This window comes from Lagenorhynchus albirostris, chromosome 20 (assembly GCF_949774975.1).
Source record: "Lagenorhynchus albirostris chromosome 20, mLagAlb1.1, whole genome shotgun sequence".
NCBI classification, from domain to species: domain Eukaryota; kingdom Metazoa; phylum Chordata; class Mammalia; order Artiodactyla; family Delphinidae; genus Lagenorhynchus; species Lagenorhynchus albirostris.
The window spans coordinates 46,196,253-46,216,192 of NC_083114.1; the positions used below are offsets into that span (position 1 = coordinate 46,196,253).

At 38.2% G+C, this 19,940-nt stretch overlaps 1 protein-coding gene across 6 annotated transcripts in view; it reads right to left on the reverse strand.

Annotated features, from left to right (window-relative positions):
• Positions 1 to 489: 489 nt before the first annotated feature.
• The window catches only part of SMURF2 (SMAD specific E3 ubiquitin protein ligase 2), a 116,136-nt gene continuing 96,685 nt past the window's right edge, over positions 490 to 19,940 (reverse strand). For all 6 annotated transcript variants that reach the window (XM_060133459.1, XM_060133461.1, XM_060133460.1 and 3 more), the window contains 9 exons: positions 15,586 to 15,778; positions 14,419 to 14,522; positions 11,784 to 11,898; positions 9,824 to 10,002; positions 8,802 to 8,939; positions 5,219 to 5,339; positions 2,730 to 2,931; positions 1,394 to 1,469; positions 490 to 1,053 (listed from right to left, as the gene is read on the reverse strand). In XM_060133459.1, the coding sequence (XP_059989442.1) occupies positions 954 to 1,053; positions 1,394 to 1,469; positions 2,730 to 2,931; positions 5,219 to 5,339; positions 8,802 to 8,939; positions 9,824 to 10,002; positions 11,784 to 11,898; positions 14,419 to 14,522; positions 15,586 to 15,778 (1,228 nt within the window). In that variant the 3' untranslated portion in view covers positions 490 to 953. The remainder of the gene's footprint in view (positions 1,054 to 1,393; positions 1,470 to 2,729; positions 2,932 to 5,218; positions 5,340 to 8,801; positions 8,940 to 9,823; positions 10,003 to 11,783; positions 11,899 to 14,418; positions 14,523 to 15,585; positions 15,779 to 19,940) is intronic.

Below are 19,940 nucleotides of genomic sequence, written 5' to 3' on the forward strand. Positions count from 1 at the left end.
GGTGCACTTGTCACAGGAGACTTTGGTTTACAGAAATAGTATATATATATATCAAAGATAAGCTGACCCAATAAAAGAATGAAAATCCGATCCCATCCACATGATCTGAGTAGCTATAAAAATGCAGTATTTCCATTTAAGATGCAAAGTAAATGCAAAATACCCGATCATATTCATTCAAGATAAAAAATTAAGATTTTTTTAAAGTCTCTTAAAAACAGGGAGCCCCTGAATGCATCTTATTGTAGCAAATAAGCTACTAAGTTCAGACTAAATGGTTGCATTAAGAATTTGACAACCAAAATTATACAGCTGTATTCCATGGAATTCATGCTTGTAAAATATAAAAAAAGACTCAGGCTAGGTTGAAACATATAATGCTTTTAAAATATAATGCTTTGCTATAGAAAAATGTAATTAAACATGTAAATGGCTTAACTTTTTAAAGATTCTTTTATAGCCAATTGTTTACAAAGTTAGAATAATTCAAAATAATTTTATTTTTTTTTTTTTTACAAAGAGCAAGTACAGGAGCTGTTCAAAATCATGTATTCAACCAAAATGAAATGTGACTTGTACCGACTGCTGAAGTTGTCTTGATGTTTGATAGAGTTGAAATCTGTGAAGCGATTTGAATAGATTACCTTTTATAAAAATAGTAGTAGTCTTTAAGTGTAGAATACTGCCTAACTCTGGAAATGTAGGAAAAGTCAGCATTCTTTAGGTTCAAGATATTAATTTTAAATAGCAGCTGAATGTGGCCTCATGGCAAAGCATAAAGACCTTTTTTTCCTTGAAAAGGAATTTCAGAATTGTCCTTTCCCCTCACAGTATCCTAAAATTTTTTTTAAAAAGGGGGGTGCATTTTCCTGTATGTCAGCGTTCCTTGAAACTGCTGAAAGGAGGCTGTCAGTCAGGGTATAAATAGAGTCCTGGGTAAATCCTTGAAGTTGTCATTCCACAGCAAATCCACATGTTTCTTCAATGGCTGTTAGCAGCTTTTCATATAACTTTTCATAGCTTTCATAGGGCGGAATGTCTATTCGATTGAAGCTGTAATTAAGCAAATCAGATTTTACACAGTTCATTCAAAACAGGTCAACTGAACTGACCTAGCAAGTGTATACTAATTCGTTTACCCTAATACAGCCACATTACTCTTTGTGTCACATAGAAAATGACAAGAAAAAGGTTATATTTCTCTCAAGTAGAGATTATTGCTTTCGGGTTTTCCTATCAATTTCTGGATAATCTTAATTCACTTAAAAGGAATGATAAGCAACTCTTTTAAGGGTCCATTTAGTAATAAGAACAACAAACGAAATGTCAAATCTGTTTGGAACTAACAGCTACATACATGGAATGAGGGAAAAAAGCTACAGAAATAACTTACCAAGTGTGGGCTTTTGGCAGGTTGTTAGTGCAGGCATCAATCTGGTGTATGGTAAAGAGTCGTGGGCCTGCAGCACCTGCAAAGGAAGCAAATGAGGGTCAGACCACTGTGGGTGCACGTATTAGTCTCCAAAATCTCAGGATAAAACTGGTATGTAAACCACAGGGTCGAGGGAGAGGAGGGTACTAGTGAGTCCATATAAGCTGCCAAAGGGCAGCAGGAAAACAGTCTGGGTTTTAAAAGCCGGAATTGACCTTGGATAAGGCTGGATTCCTTAATCTGCTAGCATTTCAATTTGAGAAAAAGTTCAGGACTGAAATCCTTTGCCAACTTCTATCTTCTACAGAAAATCAGTGTCCCCAAAAAAGAAGTAAATGGGCAAATCCAAGATCCAATACATATATACACATTCAAAAAGATGACAACCTAATGCAACTTTAAGTTTCACAACTCAAACTTCACTGAGAGCAAAAGATTAGCAGTCTATAGAATAAATTTCAGGTAACATAAGGCACCCCATACAAAAGTTTGTAGATACAACTTCACTTTATTCATCTGGGTAGTCTGATAATGATGAGTTCTCCAAATAGGGAATGCAAGCATGACTAAAGTATGCTTTCCCAATGGATTTTTGATATATGGACTGTGGGCAACACTGTTGAATTATGTACCAGTCTTGCTTCATACACCCTCAGTCATCACCAGTAGCAGCAGTTGTGAAAATAAAGAGCTTCAGAGGTAAAGGAAGCAACTGCCACCCAGAGAGGCAACCACGATCATAAGCAATATACCAACTCCTCCCAAAATTAAACAGCTATTCCATGGACAATTCTTAAAAATGGAATATGGCTGTAAAAATGGTCTGATGCCATGCATTAATTAAAGTGCTCTGACCAAACAAATGACTTCCACGACTCATGCTGCCTCTTTCTGTTAAAAGAATAAAAAAGTAGGGGGGAGAGGCATCCCAAGTGGGTAAATGTTTGTCAGGTTGAGATGTGAACATGGAAGCAGACAGACTTCCCCTACAGGAATGTGCAACAGAATTTAAAAGCAAGGAGACCAGAAAAGAAAAGGCAGAGCATCGACACATATGGTCTCTAACATGGCGGCACTCACTACAATCACAGAGAACCCAGCAGAACGTGCTCTTGGGAGGGAACAAAGGAAAGGAAAGAGAAGAAGGTATCAAGACATGAGAGTTACAGATAAGAACTAGAGTGAAAAGAGAATCTGTATGTAAGCACATGTTTGTACACCATCTATGTACACCAAATATTGACCCCCTGCCCCCAATTATTAGATGCCACATCGTCTGTCCCTCTGGCTTTCTTACCTTGTAAAGCTTTGAAGCCCTGCAGAGGCACTCGGGATGAGCCTGTCACAAACTGAAGTAACCGTGCTCGTCGTTCTTCATCAAAAAACTCCACAGCCTTCCAAAACCACTTGACAACATTGCTGTCTGGTGTACAGTGTTTTAACCGGGTGTTTACCTTCCAGTCATTAACATCTATCTTTCCAAGTCCACAAATAATGAGCTGTTAAAATATTGCACAAATAATGAGCCAATGGAAACCCAACCTAAGCCAAAAATTCCTTAAAATAGAACTTTAGATTTGCAGAGTTGGCTTTCATATGGTGTTCTTAATTGAGGGTAGACATGAGAACCATCTGGAAAGTTTTTCAAAATATATACACTAGGTCCTATGCTCAGAGATTTTAATTCTGTGAATCTGGGTGAATTAGGATCCGTATTTTTTAAAAAGTTCCATGAGTACCTAGTCACTGCAGGTTCCCCACCCAGGATCTGAGAACCACCACTGTGATGGACATAAGATGAAAAGTTCCATAACTTCACAGAATTCTAAAAAAATTTTTAATGGACAGAAACTAGACTCAGAGTAAATACAGTTTATATGTGCCTTCCTTAAGACTTGCATCTATTATTCGGGTTTCAACACTTATTAGCTTTGGGATTCTGGGCAGTTCAGTTCACTTCCCTTGGCCACAGTCTCCTCTGCTATAATATGGCAGTAACATCTGTTTCGTTACATCCTGCGAAAGCAACCAACACTGCACAGGAACTCAAGAAGTTGTGTTGAATAAGTGATACAATCTGCTTAAAGTTGGACCGAAGTATGAAATATATGAATGCATTGATAATAGAGCTCTGCTTGGCATCCTGATGCAGGCTCAGTATAGACGAGGTATATCAAAATCACTTTGATATTATTAATACTCACCTCCCTAGGGTCCAAGACTGACTCATCCTACTGATGTGTTTATAACACTCAATTATGATAGTGTGTAGTGTAAAACATAATGTAACCTGCAAATCCTATATTTCATAATTAACCTAGTCTAACACTAAAATAAATTATATACATATACTTTTGTAAAAAGCCTAACTTCATTAGCAGTACAAAGTATATAACAAACCCTAACGTTACTGAATAAAACCTGCAACAAAGCTTCTGTAGCGTCTGAAAAAATGACTGGCCACTGCCACACTAACAGGTAGTAGGTGTCCGAGCAGGGTTACAGAAGCACCCATGACCACAGACGATACCTCCCTTAATTCTTTTCTTTAGAGGAGTGGTAGTTTTAAAGCCAAATTCCTTATTCATTGTATGAACAGATAAAAATGCATCGTATTTCAACTTTACTGCCATTCCTGCTATGTTTTCTTCCTCCTTCTGACTACTTCCTTCTGGTCATTTCACTACAGAATAGTCCAATCAAAAAAGGAATGGGGATGGTAGTAAGTCAAGCCAATCTTTTTAGACTTGTTTGCTAACAGGTCTGTTAACAGATTTAGTTAGAAAGGATGCTGAAGTTAATGAATAAAATCATGTTTTAAATTATGTATCGACTTTAAATATTTATGCTATCCCTAGCCACTAATTAAATTTGGAACCTCAGGTAGAATAAAACCTCATTGTTTTTTCAAAGTAGTTCAGTAGAAACTGAGATGTATTTGTTAAAGGTCTTAATTATAACACCAACCCTATGGTGCTTTAAGGACTAGTTTTAGAATAAAAAATGGTAACTGTTTATTATAGTTACTATTAGTAACGAATGTTTCCAAGGAGACTGAGGTTGTTGAGACAGAGTTTAACCTAAGTGCTTCAATTATTTCCTCTACGTTTTTGTCTATCAACTGCTTTCTTTTTCTTTTTTTTTTTTTTTTTTGCGGTACGCGGGCCTCTCACTGTTGTGGCCTCTCCTGTCGCGGAGCACAGGCTCCGGCCGTGCAGGCTCAGCGGCCATGGCTCATGGGTCCAGCCGCTCCGCGGCATGTGGGATCTTCCCCAACCGGGGCACGAACCCACGCCCCCTGCATCGACAGGCGGACTCTCAACCACTGCGCCACCAGGGAAGCCCCTCAACTGCTTTCTTACAAAGCTTAATGTAAATCCAATTAAGCCTAGGCTTTTATTCCAAATAAATGTCAATATGGTGGAGACCAATTAATAAAGTTTTATTTAACTAAATCAATACACACTTAACTAGGGAATAGAAAACAACACTGGAAGAACGTACACAGAAGACACAAAATCTATTAAACGCATGAATGGAAAATATGGAAAAATAAATTAAGAATAGTCACAATATAAGAGAGACTGGTTACTTGTAAAATTTCCAAAACATGAAAGGCTTTTCCAAAAGCAGGAAAGACTTTTCCTGTGAATTAGAATTCTCACAGCATCACATCATAAAACTTCAAAAGCACCAGAAATACAGCTTTCCTCTAAAACTAAGTAACAGAAAATTCCCAAACTTTCTTTGTTATACTAGATGATGTCATGACATTAATACACTGACCTCTAACTCTTTCTCATCAAATGTCTTCAGCAGATGCTGTGGAATTACTTCATTAAATCCTTTCTGCAGGGCCAGGAATTGTGCCTCAATTCCTCGTAAAAATCTCCAGTTCACATAGAGTCTGGAAACATCGGACAGGGGTTTCATATGATCAAATATATTCAGGTTTGGTAATTATTATGAATCTCTAGTACTTTAGCAACGTTGCACTTTACAAGCATCTAGCATTAAGAATTTAGTCTAAAATCTAAAAGAATCTCAGGTTACTGAAGGTATAGATGGATCCTGAGCTGTGAGGCAGTTCACCATAAATTAAAAAGCGGTAACCTTCCACCAACAAAAGCAGCATCAATACAGCAACTCTTCACATCAGAAAAAGTCCTATTAAACTGGAAGTTGGCTAGAGAGTAGATGAGTCTGAAGTTAAAATGAGAATGAAATGTCTTTCTCAACTTCTGGCATGCACGCTGATAACCAGAAAAACCCATTCAACCAAAAATGACTATTTTTCTGGTTTCACTTGAAAATATAATCTGAATGTGTAGGGTGTTTTCTTTATATTTTGTGGGTTGTATATGGGGGAAGAAGAGGTAAAGAGAATCCCCATATCCAAAATGAGAAGAAACAGTAAAAGCCAATAGCAAGCACTTTTTGACTAAATACTCATTTTTCCCTATAAGCTTTAAAAGCCCTGGAAGATGTAATTTTAGCAACAAATGTACACTAAACTACATCTCTTGTGTAGCTCTACTTACGCCTTTGATTTGGACTTACAATTTATACATGAATTGTTTTTTATTTTAATCTATCTTCCCAGGAAAACCTCTCCATCTCACAAATCTCAGAACTACTCATACTCCCAATTCGCCAGTATTTCCTTTTCTAAACTTGGAGAAATAGTTCTCTACTTTAAGAAATAAGTTACTTAATATTAATGATATCCTTTGGGGGACCTCATTTTTTGTTTGTTTGTTTAAGGGGACAGCAAAACTACACACCTGTAAAAAGGTTTTCTTTGTCATTTTAAAAATTTCAAAACTATTTTTGTAAACTCTTTATTTATTTATTTTTGGCTGTGTTGGGTCTTCTTTGCTGTGCGCAGGCTTTCTCTAGCTATGGCGAGCAGGGGCTACTCTTCATTGCAGTGCGCAGGCTTCTCATTGCAGTGGCTTCTCTTGCTGCGGAGCACGGGCTCTAGGCACATGGGCTTCAGTAGTTGCAGCATGCGGGCTCAGTAGTTGCGGCTCATGGGTTCTAGAGTGCAGGCTCAGTAGTTGTGGCACGTGGGCTTAGTTGCTCCGTGGCATGTGGGATCTTCCCGGACCAGGGCTCGAACCCATGTCCCCTGCATTGGCAGGCGGATTCTTAACCACTGTACCACCAGGAAAGTCCCTCAAAACTGTATTTGGTGGGCTTCCCTGGTGGCGCAGTGGTTGAGAGTCCGCCTGCCGATGCAGGGGTCACAGGTTCGTGCCCCGGTCCGGGAAGATCCCACATGCCGCGGAGCAGCTGGGCCCGTGAGCCATGGCCGCTGAGCCGGTGCGTCCGGAGCCTGTGCTCTGCAACGGGAGAGGCCACAACAGTGAGGGGCCCGCGTACCGCAAAAAAAAAAAAAATGTATTTGGTAAGGGAAAATTACTGTGTGCTATAAACGTGACTGAATCCTAGAAAGTGAGCAGCCCACACTAGGTCCTGGAAGTGAGACACTACTGAAATTCAGGAAATTCCCATTCATTCTTCTTTATTTTTTTTTTTTTTATTTTTTTAGCTGTGTCACACAACATGGGGGATCTTAGTTCCCCGACCAGGGATCGAACCCCAAACCTGCGCCCCCAGCAGTGGAACTGCAGAGTCCCAACCACTGGACCACCGGGGAAGTCCCTCATTCTTCTTTTTTTAATTAGAAATGTAATACATGTTTGTTATTAAAAGAAAAATTATAAAAAAAAAGAAAAGAAAAATTATATTTAAAAAAATCAAATATTAATGGGACTTCCCTGGTGGTCCAGTGGTTAAGACTCCGCGCTCCCACTGCAGGGGACACGGGTTCAATCCCTGGTCAGGGAACTAAGATCCCGCATGCCGCACAGTGCGGCCTTAAAAAAAAAAAAAAACATTAAATGTGGAGACAGAGTAAAATCTGAAAGTCCACTCTTTTATCCTCTTTTCCCTCTCTACTTCCAGGCCCGTCACCTCTACTCCCTCACCCTGGGCAAACATTTTATTTGGTAAGCAGCCTTCCTGAACATCTTCTGAGTATAAAACAATGCAGACTTTGTTCCTTCTAAGACCTGCCTTTTAAATGACAGCTTATGCAGAGTCTATCTTTCTTTAAATATCCACATAATATTCTGTTTAATGTATTTAATCATCCATTCTCTTTCTAAAAACATTTTAGCAGTTTTCCATTTTTTTACAAGTAGTATTTAGTTAAACATCCTTATTCGTATTTCTTTAATCAGATATGTGTTTCCAAAGAATAGATTCCTAAAAATGGAGCTGCATATGTGTTTTCATTTTGGTAGCTGTTATCAAACTGTTTTCCAAAAGAGCTGTACCAATATTCACAATCTATGAGACTGATGGGCCTCATCTATAAACTAGAAAATTTTAGCCAATAAGACCTGGGGACATATTCTGTACAAAAACGTATAGCATGAATGTTTCTATGTATATATGGTGAAGTTCAAACTCCTAAATTTGATTATCATAGTTTAATGTTTAGAAGAACTTTAGATACCATGAACCAAATGCTCTAACTCAACACTTCTAAATTCCTCAATCAACAGGTAATTTCATAAAACTTAAAGAACATTTCCTTGTATTTCTTTTATAAGAAATATATATATATTTCTTATATAAATCCACAATGTGCTTATTTATAAATAGGATAAGTCCTAGTGATACAGCACAAAAGTGCTTCTGTACAGCTAGCTGTGGTAGCTACGCTACACGTGACGCCACGAACCGTGTTTCCTGGTATGTGTGCCTTTGTACAGCCTCTCCTCCACACCAAACCTGGGCTGGCATGTGACTCGCTTTAACCAAAAGAATACAGCAGAGGTGATGTTGGCCAGTTCCAGGCTTAGGCCTTAAAAAGATCCAACAACTGCTTTTGTGCTCTGGGAAACGAGCCACACCATAAGAAGTCTGGCTATTGTGCTAGAGAGAGAGGCCATGGTGAGAATGACGGGCCTCTGATACCACATGGGGATAACCGAAGAGCCCAGCCAACAGTGAGAACTAAGCCCCAGACCCAGTGTCCATTCCAGCTAGCCCACAGCCATTTGAGCCACCCTCGGTGAGGCATCAGATATGTGAGTGAAGAGGCCTTCTTAACATTTCCATCCCAGCTGACACCACATGGAGGAGAAGTGTGCTGTCCCTGTTGTCCTCGATCTAAATTTCTGACCCACGGGATTGTGAGAAATAATAAAATGATGGTTGTTTCTAAGCCACTAAATTCTGCAGAAGCCTATTTTGTAGCAATAAGTAACACTACCTAAACACATAAATGTTTTTCTGTACCGCCATTCTAGAACATTAAAACAAGTCTCCGGCTTAAGAACACAGAAGTGTTTACCTGACATATTCTTTTTTATTTTCTTCAGTAACAGGGATACTCTTGCCATTTGGTTTAAGTTCATGCTGAATAATTTCACCATAGGCATTATGTTCGACGCAGAAGGTATGGTCCAAAACACCTGTGATATCATTCTCACTAGGAAGGGAAGACAGGGAAAGACACTTCATTGGAAAATCTAAAATACAGATATTGTAGATGTATTAATTGGTGAGACAAAACTAAGGTAGTTTTATGACATGCAAACATAGGGTTAGATTCCTTTTATTAGTTCTTATGCCACCATACCTCCTAGTTTTGGGGCAGAAAAGTCAAAGAGCTTTAACACCTTCATAAACACCAGGAACATTTTCCTTCCTGAGTAATGAGAAAGCCCTGGAAAGCTGGGGTTTACACAGGGAAAACTCAGTAATGTTTGGCTTTCAGGTAAGAAGCCCTACTTGAGTCTGGGTAACCCAAGTGACTAAACACCTGAGTATCCCCACTGAGAAAGCTACTCGTGTACTTGGTAAAAATAACCATGGCCAGTGTATCTTCACAAACGAATGACACCCCCAAAAACAGAACTGATTCTTACAAATACCTTTTTTTTTTTTTTTTTTTGCGGTATGAGGGCCTCTCACTGTTGTGGCCTCTCCCGTTGCAGAGCACAGGCTCCGGACGCGCAGGCTCAGCGGCCATGGCTCACGGGCCTAGCCGCTCTGCAGCATGTGGGATCTTCCCGGACCGGGGCACGAACCCATGTCCCCTGCATTGGCAGGCAGACTCTCAACCACTGCGCCACCAGGGAAGCCCCACAAATGCCCTTTTTAAAGTATGTTTTCAACAGCCACCACTTAAGCAGGAATATCTTATTCTAACATGCAGGATGGAAACAACTTGCATCGTGTTGAGGAAATCATTATGTATAAGTACTTTTAAAAATCATTTTTTATATTTCAAAAAAAGTACATCTATTTTGAAACATATATCTTTTTTAAAAGCTCGGATTCTAAATATAACGAACAAGACTCAATACATACAGTATCCACACTAAACTGTTATGAAGATCAGGATCAACTAACTCCATGTCATCCAAGGTAATGGACTTCCCAAGCAACTGTTTATAAAAAGGCAATGTGAAACCACCATCAATATAATGTCCATGAAACACAGCCATTCCCATTATTCGTCCAACGAAGTGGAAGTATGATAAATGTTCCTGAAATTGAGAAGAGTTTATATAAATACTCAAGGTAGATACTATCCAGGGAATTTTTAAATAAAAATTAAATATTTAAGCAATGGTAATTTTTTAAATAAACAGTAAGTATCAACTTATACTCCAATTTATAACTATTTAAATGGAATAGGTTATCCTATCAAAGCTCAACAATCATTAGGGAGAGTCTCTATAGATACTATACTTTGCTATAAAATATTACAGCAGAGCCAATGCCCCTCTCAAAGGGTAGTCATTCTGTAAAGTTTATCCTCAGAAATTAAGCCCAAACTACAGTCCCTCTGCAGCTTCATTAAATCACCTGCAGATCCTGTTCTCTTCCTCTCCTCCCATCTCCTGCTAAGCCCCTTATAATCCTGGCTCTGTCATGGGAAAAAAGCTTTCAATTCTATACCTCCCTCTTCCTTTGACCTAACCAGAAACTGAACTTCAAAACATCATAGATTTAAGGGGACAGATTTCATGTCTAACTTGGACTAGAGTCCTGATTCTGCCAGCTACTAGCTATGTATACTTGGGCAAATTACTTAGCCCCTGTGGAACTAATTTTCCATACCTGGAAAAATGACGGTAATAATAGTATCTAAAAAGGGGCTCTGTGAGTAGTAAAATGAGGTGATGAAGCCCAAGGCACTGGACCTGGAATATGGTAAATGCTCAACAAACGTGAGCTATCATTACTACAGTGGCAGTAATGAGCTCTCCAAGCAGAACCTTCACCTAAAAATCTTCCCTTTATAAAGAATACCCTGCAATGAATCTAACATGCCTACCATGTTTAGACAGATTTGGTCTTTTAGGATATACTGTTTTATTAGTTGGATGTTTGTATTTTCAACTTCTTTTACTTCTCTAATAATCTTTAAGCTAATCTTTAAGCCTCCCTTTTATCTTAAAAAGTTTTTTTCTTTTTAAAAAGCAATACCTGTTCACTACAAAATATTTAGAAAATATAGACAAGAAAATAAAAATGCCCATAGTCTAACACCCAGAGATAACCACTACCAGTATTGTAGAGCCTTTCAATGTTTACACATATACATGTTTACCAAAATTTGCTTCATACTATTATTCTGTAATCTTCTTTTCACTTAATATATTACAAATACCATCTTTACATGGTATTAACTATTATCACACAACATCATTTTAGTGGCTGTATAATATAACCTTGTATGGAAAGATAACAGAAATAATATAAAAACAACAAATTAATAACAGCTGCTAACTCTTGTTGAGTGCTTAATAATATGTAATAGGGTTAATAATGTATAGCACTGTGCTAAATACTTAATGTGCAGGGTCTCATTTAACTGTCACAACCCCTCTCTCAGGTCCAAACTATATTTATTATTATTAGCAATGATAAAATTGAGGCTTAAGTCAATGAAGGTCACAAAGCTAGTTAGTAATGGGACAAGGATATGAACTCATGTCTTTCTAATTCCAGAGTCTATGCTCTTAACCATGTCATTCTGCTTCATGACATAATTTAATCAACCCCCTCTTAATGGACAGCAATGTTGTTTCCACTTGGGGCTACTATAAACAGTGATGCAGTAAACCTCCCTGTGCCCAAACTGTTACACATATCCACGATCATTTACTTGAGAACATTTTCTAAAAGAGGACTTGCCGAGTCCAAGGATGTAACTTGGACAAAGACAGTAATCCTATGTCATAAACTACACTGACATTTAAAGATTAAAAAACATTGTAGGTCATAATTTAATTTGTATCATTATAACCACCAATCATACCGGATTAACTGCAGAATCAGGATTGATCTGCAATGTATAGATATCATCTCTTGAATACTGGAAGAGGCCATAGTAAGGATTCAACATTTCATGTGACAAGAGATATAACCACTCCCTAAAAAACAAGATATGCCAAAGGAATTTTTTGTTAATGAATACATCTTTACTAAGATACACTATTAATCATGTTAGCAAGAAGTTTTTAATAAAACAAAGCACTAACTAGTTATATAAAATCACATTAGAAAAGTCTACCATTCCCCAAAAGCAAATGAAAATTCTTGTTTTTCTCACTCAATTCTTGTCACTTCTCACTCAATTTTGAGTGATTTTATGACATTTTAACATCAGAGAATCTAAGGATAATATCCAGAAGTACCAACTACTCATTAGATGCTGCAGCCCAGTGGTCTGTTACTTTTAATTGCTAAACAAATGTGTAATTCATAATAAGTATAAAATAAAGGGAAGAATATGGTATTTCAAAACATCCATGTGGTCCATCTATAACACCCTGGTCCTCTCCAATCATGGCAGATTTATACTAGTTTATACAGATATATAACATTAATTTACTCTTACTTTCGGACAAGGGTATGTTTTATTGTTGATATTGTTTTAGTAAGAAAATTTCATTATCCATCTTCATTATCTTTTTTGTGTAAACCCTAAAATACACCATGATAAAAATGTAAGTGGTGAGAAACTGCAAGGCATTTGGTATAGGTGGGAACACAAGGGCAAACCTGCATTTTCTGGGTATGTTCCATACCACTTCTTGCTTTCAAGCATACAACGGTGTTTTTAAAACCTCATAATAAACAGTACTATCAACTTAAACTTATTAAATCATTTATATTTTTCAAAGTATGAAAGACAACTTGTTATTCATCTTGGTGAAACTGAAATAAAATGACTAGTCTAGGCTTTAAGGAGATGTCATTCTAGTCTCAACTCCTGTCATTCCTCAGCTAGGAAAGGCACATAAATGATATATTCTGATATTATGGATTAAACAGATGGAATAATATATTTTTAGGAAATGCAGTGAAACACTATTAAAGTAGTTAAAGGAAAATATTTCAAAGTCCTATCATTTGACGGAGTCTAAATCAAATCACTACGTTTAATATTGGGTTGGCCAAAAAGTTCGTTCAAACGAACTTTTTGGCCAACACCGTACTTGAAAACTGTAGAGATTAAAAAGAAAAAGTGAGGTCTCCACATAAGCAACCTTCCCACCTAATGTGTCCTGTATGTTTTTTATGCATGTATGTGTTTTTTATTTTATTTTATTATTTTTTTTTTTGCGGTAAGCGGGCCTCTCACTGTTGTGGCCTCTCCCCTTGTGAAGCACAGGCTCCGACGCGCAGGCTCAGCGGCCATGGCTCACGGGCCCAGCTGCTCCGCGGCATGTGGGATCCTCCCGGACCGGGGCACGAATCCGTATCCCCTGCATCGGCAGGCAGAGTCTCAACCACTGCTCCACCAGGGAAGCCCCATGTATGTGTTTTTTAAAAGGAAGTCCAACTTTTGTTTTGTTTTACTAAGTATTTAGAACATGCATAAAAGCAAAACTCTACTTTTGGGTTCTACTATGGGATAAAGATCAGAAAAAGCAGTTCACTGCCACATCCCATTTAGTCCGCCCAAACCCCGAAAGTAGTGACGTTAAGAAATAAACAACAAAAAACTAACTACTTATTTGGCCTATACATATAATTATAGCATTTAGATTCCATCAGCAGATAATTAACAAGTTTTCCCAACAAGCATTCAAAATCTACTTATGAGTAAATCGTAAGCATTCCACAGAAACTATCAAGCCTTAAGTATGATGTACAAGTGATAAATGCTAAAAATCCAAACTAAAGAAACTATTCATTTGCAGGTAAAAAGGTCACAGAATGAAAGTATGTCTACAGGTGAAAACAAGTAATGCCAAATAACGATTATGGGACTTGGTGGAAACACAAATTTAATTTAGGCTGGATTTAGATTAGGGGAAGCAGAATTATCATGACGGTCCTTAAAATGTTTTAATACAGAAGCTATAACGTTTCTGCTACATTTACATAAAGTGAATTCTCACAGCTGGAAAAAAAAATACTTGATGTTTGAATGTAGGAGAAACGTTATAGCTTCTGTATTGAAACATTCTAAGGACCACATATGATATACACACATACTTACAGATACAAACATTCCTTTAACAAGGTTAAAAAGCGTGGCAGTGTAAGCAAAGGGAAACAGTATTCAGTTTAGAATACGTCATTAAAATCTCGAGACTGTTACTGACAATGTAAAGCAGAGGGAATAACATGTACTGAAGGAGAGAAATGGAGAAAATACTGGGCTTGCAGACCCTACCAACAGTCCATATAGGGTTGCAGCTAGTTTTCAGAGAAAGTCTCATTGGACTACATGATCCATTCGGGAGTTCACAAACACTCTTCTGGTAGCAGTACTATCCTAACCTAATTATGAATATATCTACTAGGGTACCCTCTATTGCAAACATGAGGGAATATTATGCTAGAAAATAAATATCAATGAGAAAGTCACACCACAGGGAGTATCTTAAATTTGTAAATATAAGGATCCATATGTCATTTACTGATGATCAAGGCTTTACCTGGCAACCCCTCCGTAGTCAAGCCCTTCTTCTCCACGAAATTTTATCATTAATCGCTTCCAGAGATCTTTCGGTCTCATTTTCATGACTTGTCGATATGATTCCTAAAATAAATGTTTAATATACTATTATTACTAGGTGCTTTTAACCTGTTACTTAAACTCTCCCTCCATTCCACCTACAAAACATGTTTATTTAAATAAGGTAGAATTTGTTCAACAATCAAATCAATGGATAAGCTCCAAGGGTTTGAAACCTCATGGAACTTCTGACAACAAAATGGATATAGCTTAATACTGTACTACTGAAACCAATTCCTTTGATAAATATTATATTAAAAGCCTACTAAATGCAAAGCTCCATATTTAAGTCCTATGAACCATAGATAGCAATGATTCCACTCACATTAAAAAACAGAATCTGATAGAATTACCACTTTTTTTTTAGCTAGTTGTCACAGACACCAGTAGAAAGTAAAGGTAAGAAAAAGAAAGTTTCAAAGAACATAAAAACATCATTAATGTGATCTTCACTAAACAGACAACTTTCTATTATTTTAAAAATACAAATGACTGACTACAAACAAGGTCAGCATGGTCCTGGGAGAAAAAAGTTCATCCTTTGGGAGAAGGATTATAAAGTTCCCAAACATCTTTTGCCCCAGAACACTCTAATAAGAGGGAAACCCCTGCCTTGGACCTCTGCCATTTATTATGTAAGAACTTTGAAGTTGCTATTAAAGCTATAAATCCAAATATAAAAGGATATACTAGAAAGGAAGATTTTCAATAAATTAAAGAAGTAGTCCAACAGTAATGATTTTTTTTTTGATTTTTTGATTTAAGAGTCCCTAACCTCTTGGAAGAATTAGAAAATAAGGGATGGATAATATCTGTGGTCTGTTAAAATTCATTAACAAATAAGTATCTGCAACTCCAAGGACCAAGCTGCCCCCAATCAGAACATCTCACACTTCATCACATTTAAATGTTTATCTTATGTATTAAATCTCTCCAATATTATTGCCTTTATTCCCACAAGTAAAAAAAACATTAATGAAAATTCTCCCATTCTAAAGAGATATGAGTCCCCCAAAATATACTTGGAAGACAGAGTACATCACTGAATTAATTTTTCTCTACTTTAAAACAAGACTTGCAAGTTTACCTCAAAAATCTCTTCCCTGGAAACCTCAATGCGGCAATGGCCAGCCTGAGGCTGTTGCTGGGAAAGTTCTTGCCGCAAAATTTTTAGTTTCTGAACCAGGTCTCGTTTGTACCGTGGGACTGTCAGACACTCTGTGTCATCAGGGCACAACGATACCACCTGCTGTTGCTGGTCTTTCAATTGGTTCTGCCGACTAAAAGTAAACAAATATTATTGAAGTATTTTAAACAAGAGAGATTGCAATTACACATTTAAAATAGCATCCTACACTAAACCAAGTCTACCTATAGCATTTCTAGGCCTTATTATATTCTTAGCTTGACATTTTTGACAATAATAAACTAGCCCCAAAGTTTATTTCTTGGAACTTACGGAAGTGGATAACAGAGTTTTATTCAAAAAACTTTTATACAACTGCTGAGAACAACTTTCCCAAATACCGTTTCCATTTTCTTCTGCGTAGTTTACCATCTCTCCCTTTAAAATTCAGGCATAGGCCAAACCCTGTGCCTGTTATCTAGAGTCTGTCTCTCTGGGAGAGACAGTTTGAACTGGCAGCTTGGCAGGGACCCCTTCTCCTATGCACGCTACAGTCTAGACCACAAGAATGTGGGAGGTCACAGCAAGTTACTGGCACAGAGAAATGAGCACTTCACAAACAAGTCTAAACGCTTTATAAAGTGCCTACTTTTCTTTCTTTTCTTTTGGCCACGCTGCACGGCATGCGGGATCTTAGTTCCCTGACCAGGGATCGAAGCCGTGCCCCGTACAATGGAAGTGTGGATTCTTAACCACTGGACCACCAGGGAAGTCCCTACTTGTCTTTTTATTGTGGTAAAATATACGTAGCATAAAATTTACCATTTTAACCATTTTTAAGTATTATAGTCAGTGGCATTCAGTACAATCACATTGTCTGTTGTGCTAAAGTGACTTCTAACTGCACATATATGGTTTACCACAAATACACTAAAATAATCTCCCAAGTACAGCAGAAATATATTAATAATTTTTAAAGGCACATTGCCTAGAGTTATTTTTATTCTCCTGGCAAAAATAATATAAGTTGCATCTAAGAATTTTTTAAAAGAATCTTATGATATAATGAACTAGTTAATTCCAATAAACCGTCAGGAAGTAAAAAGTCAGATAATTCACTATTGATATCTATGCAAACACTGAGTGACTCTGTTGGAATTTAATTTTTTTTTTTTTTGGCTGCTTTGGGTCTCCGTTGCTGTGCGCAAGGCTTTCTCTAGTTGTGGCGAGCAGGGACTTCTCACCGCCGCACGCAGGCTTCTCATTGCGGTGGCTTCTCTTGTTGCAGAGCACAGGCTTTAGGCGCGCAGGCTCAGTAGTTGTGGCGCACGGGCTTAGTTACTCCGTGGCATGTGGGGTCCTCCAGGACCAGGGCTCGAACCCGTGTCCCCTGAATTGGCAGGTGGACCCTCAACCAGTGCGCCACCAGGGAAGTCCCTGGAATTTAATTTTACACACAACAGACACAAGAGTACAATCTCCTAACCTAAAGATAAAGGGCAATGGTAGCTATGAGAAAATAAACAAAAATAACTTTCAGTTCTCTAACAAATCACCCAAACTTACTTTACATACAGTGACTCTTTTATGTACCAGGCCAAATTTTATCCTAGAACGTGTAACTATCCAGAGAAAATGCAGCTTTGATGAAAATTACAAATCGCCATTTACTACTCTCATAAAACATTGTAATAAAGGTGTTTTTTAATACACACATATATAAATCAAAACAGAATGTATTAAAAATAGTCTCTAAACAACTGTATTAATCCTATCCAAAAACAAAAAAAAACTTGGGTATACCAACTTAAAGATACAAAACTTTAATTCAAAGTAGATCAGAGACTTCAATGTAAAACCTAAAGCCATAAAACTTCTGAAACACTAGTAAAGTTTTATGACTCATGTTACGCAAGAATTTCTTAAATATGATTCCCAAAGCACAATTCATAAAAGAACAAATGGATAAAATGAACTTCATTGAAATTTCAAAGAAACCTTATGCTCTTCAAAAGACACTGTTAAGAAAATGAAAAGACAAATCATGGTCTAGGAGAAAATCTTCCTAATGCATACAGCTGACATAAAACTTGTATTTCAAATATCTAAAGAATTCTCAAAACTCGAAAGTCAAAAAAAACAAACTCAGTTTTTTTAAAAAAGGAGGCAAAAAATTTCACCGAAGATATACAGATGGAAATAAGCACATGAAAAGATGCTCAACATCATTAGTCATTAGAGAAATGTAAATTGAAACTATAATGAGGGACTTCCTTGGTGGCGCAGTGGTTAAGAATCCACCTGCCAATGCAGGGGACACAGGTTCGATCCCTGGTCTGGGAAGATCCCACATGCCGCGGAGCAACTAAGCCCGTGCACCACAGCTACTGAGCCTGCACTCTAGAGCCCGCGAGCCACAGCTACTGAGCCCGCGTGCATCAACAACTGAAGCCCACACGCCCTAGGGCCCACGTGCCGCAACTACTGAAGCCCACGTGCCTAGAGCCCATGCTCCGCAACAAGAGAAGCCACCGCAATGAAGCCCACGCACCACAACGAAGAGTAGCCCCTGCTCGCCGCAACCAGAGAAAGCCTGTCAACGAAGACCCAACACAGACCGCCCCACCCCAAAAAACAATGAGATAACACTACACATCTATTAGAATGTCCAAAATTAAGATTAACCATACCAAGTGTTAGCAAGAGCAACTACAACTCTCATACACTTCTAGTGGGAAAGTCAAATGGTACAATCACTTCAAAAAGAAATCTGGCAGTTTAAAAAGTTAAACATAAATCTATCATATTGTGCAGCCTGGGTATTTATTTATCAAAGAGAAGTGAGAGCATATGTCCACACAAAGACTTAAACATAAATGTTCCGGGACTTCCCTGGCGATCCAGTGGATAAGACTCCGCACTTCCAATGCAGGGGGCGTGGGTTCGATCCCTGGTCAGGGAACTAAGATCCCACATGCCACACAGTGTGGCCAAAAATAAAAAAACCCACTCGAATGTTCGTAACAGTTTAGTCATGGCCCAAACTGAAACAATCCAAATGTTCATCAACAGGTAAACAAATAAATTGAGGTCTATCCATACAATGGAATACCACCCAGCAAGGAAAAGAAATGAACTATACATACAACAACAGAGATGAATCTCAAATAATTAGGCTGGGTAAAAGAAACCAAGCAAAGAGTACATGCTGTATGAATCCACTCATCTGAAACTCTAAAAACTGCAAATGTATAGTGACAGAAAAAGTAAATCATGGTTGGCTGAAGATGGGGTGTGGATTGAACTGTGTCCAAAAAAATATGTTGAAGTCCTAAGCCTTGGCACCTGTGGATGTGACCTTATTTGGAAATAGGGTCTTTGCAGATGTAATCAAGTTAAATGAGGTCACACTGGATTAGGGTGGCCCTAAATCCAATAAATTGGTATCCTTATAAGAAGAGGTAAATTTCCACCCAGACATACAGGAAAGAAAGTGTGGCATAATAAGAAATATACTTTGGTCTCTGTCCCCAGTTCTTGACACAGAACTCCTAAAATGCTTGAAATTTCCTGAGTGACACAGGTGACAGGAGTGTATTCTGTTCTAATATTTGGTCTTTGTCCCCAGTACAAGATACAGAAGCTCCTGAATCCCTTTGAATTTCCTGGGTATCGGAGCATTTTTTGTTTCAGTGAGGTGACTTGCTAGGCCCCTATATAATTTCAGGATGGGGGCTGGTTGCCAGAAGGACCAAAGCTTGATTAGAAGCCTAGAACTTTCAGGCACATCCCCCCAGCCTCTGGGGAAGGGGAGAGGAACTGGAGATTGAGTTAATAATCGATCACTCCTGTGTGATAACAACTCCATAAAAACGCCTAAACAAGTGTTCAGAAAGCTTCTGGATGGTGAGCACACTGAGGGTGCTCGGAGGATGAAGCGCCTGGAGAGGGCGTGGACGCACTATGCAGCCCCTGCCTCATACCTTGCCTTGTGCCTCTCTTCCATGTGGCTGTTCCTGAGTTGCATCCTTTATAATAAACTGGTAATAGTAAAGAAATAATTTCCCTGAGTTCTGTGAGCCATTCTAGAAAATTATTGAACCCAAGGAGAAAGTCATGAGAACTCGATTTATAGCCAGTTGGCAAGAAATACGGGAGGCCTGGGACTTATAAATGGCATCAGAAGTGAGAACAGTCTTGTGAGACTGAGCCCTTAACCTGTGAGGCCTGATACTAACTGGAGGTGGTATTAGACTGAATTCCGGCGCTGTACACCTCGATGGCGTCTGCAGACGTGGACAATTGGAATATTTGAG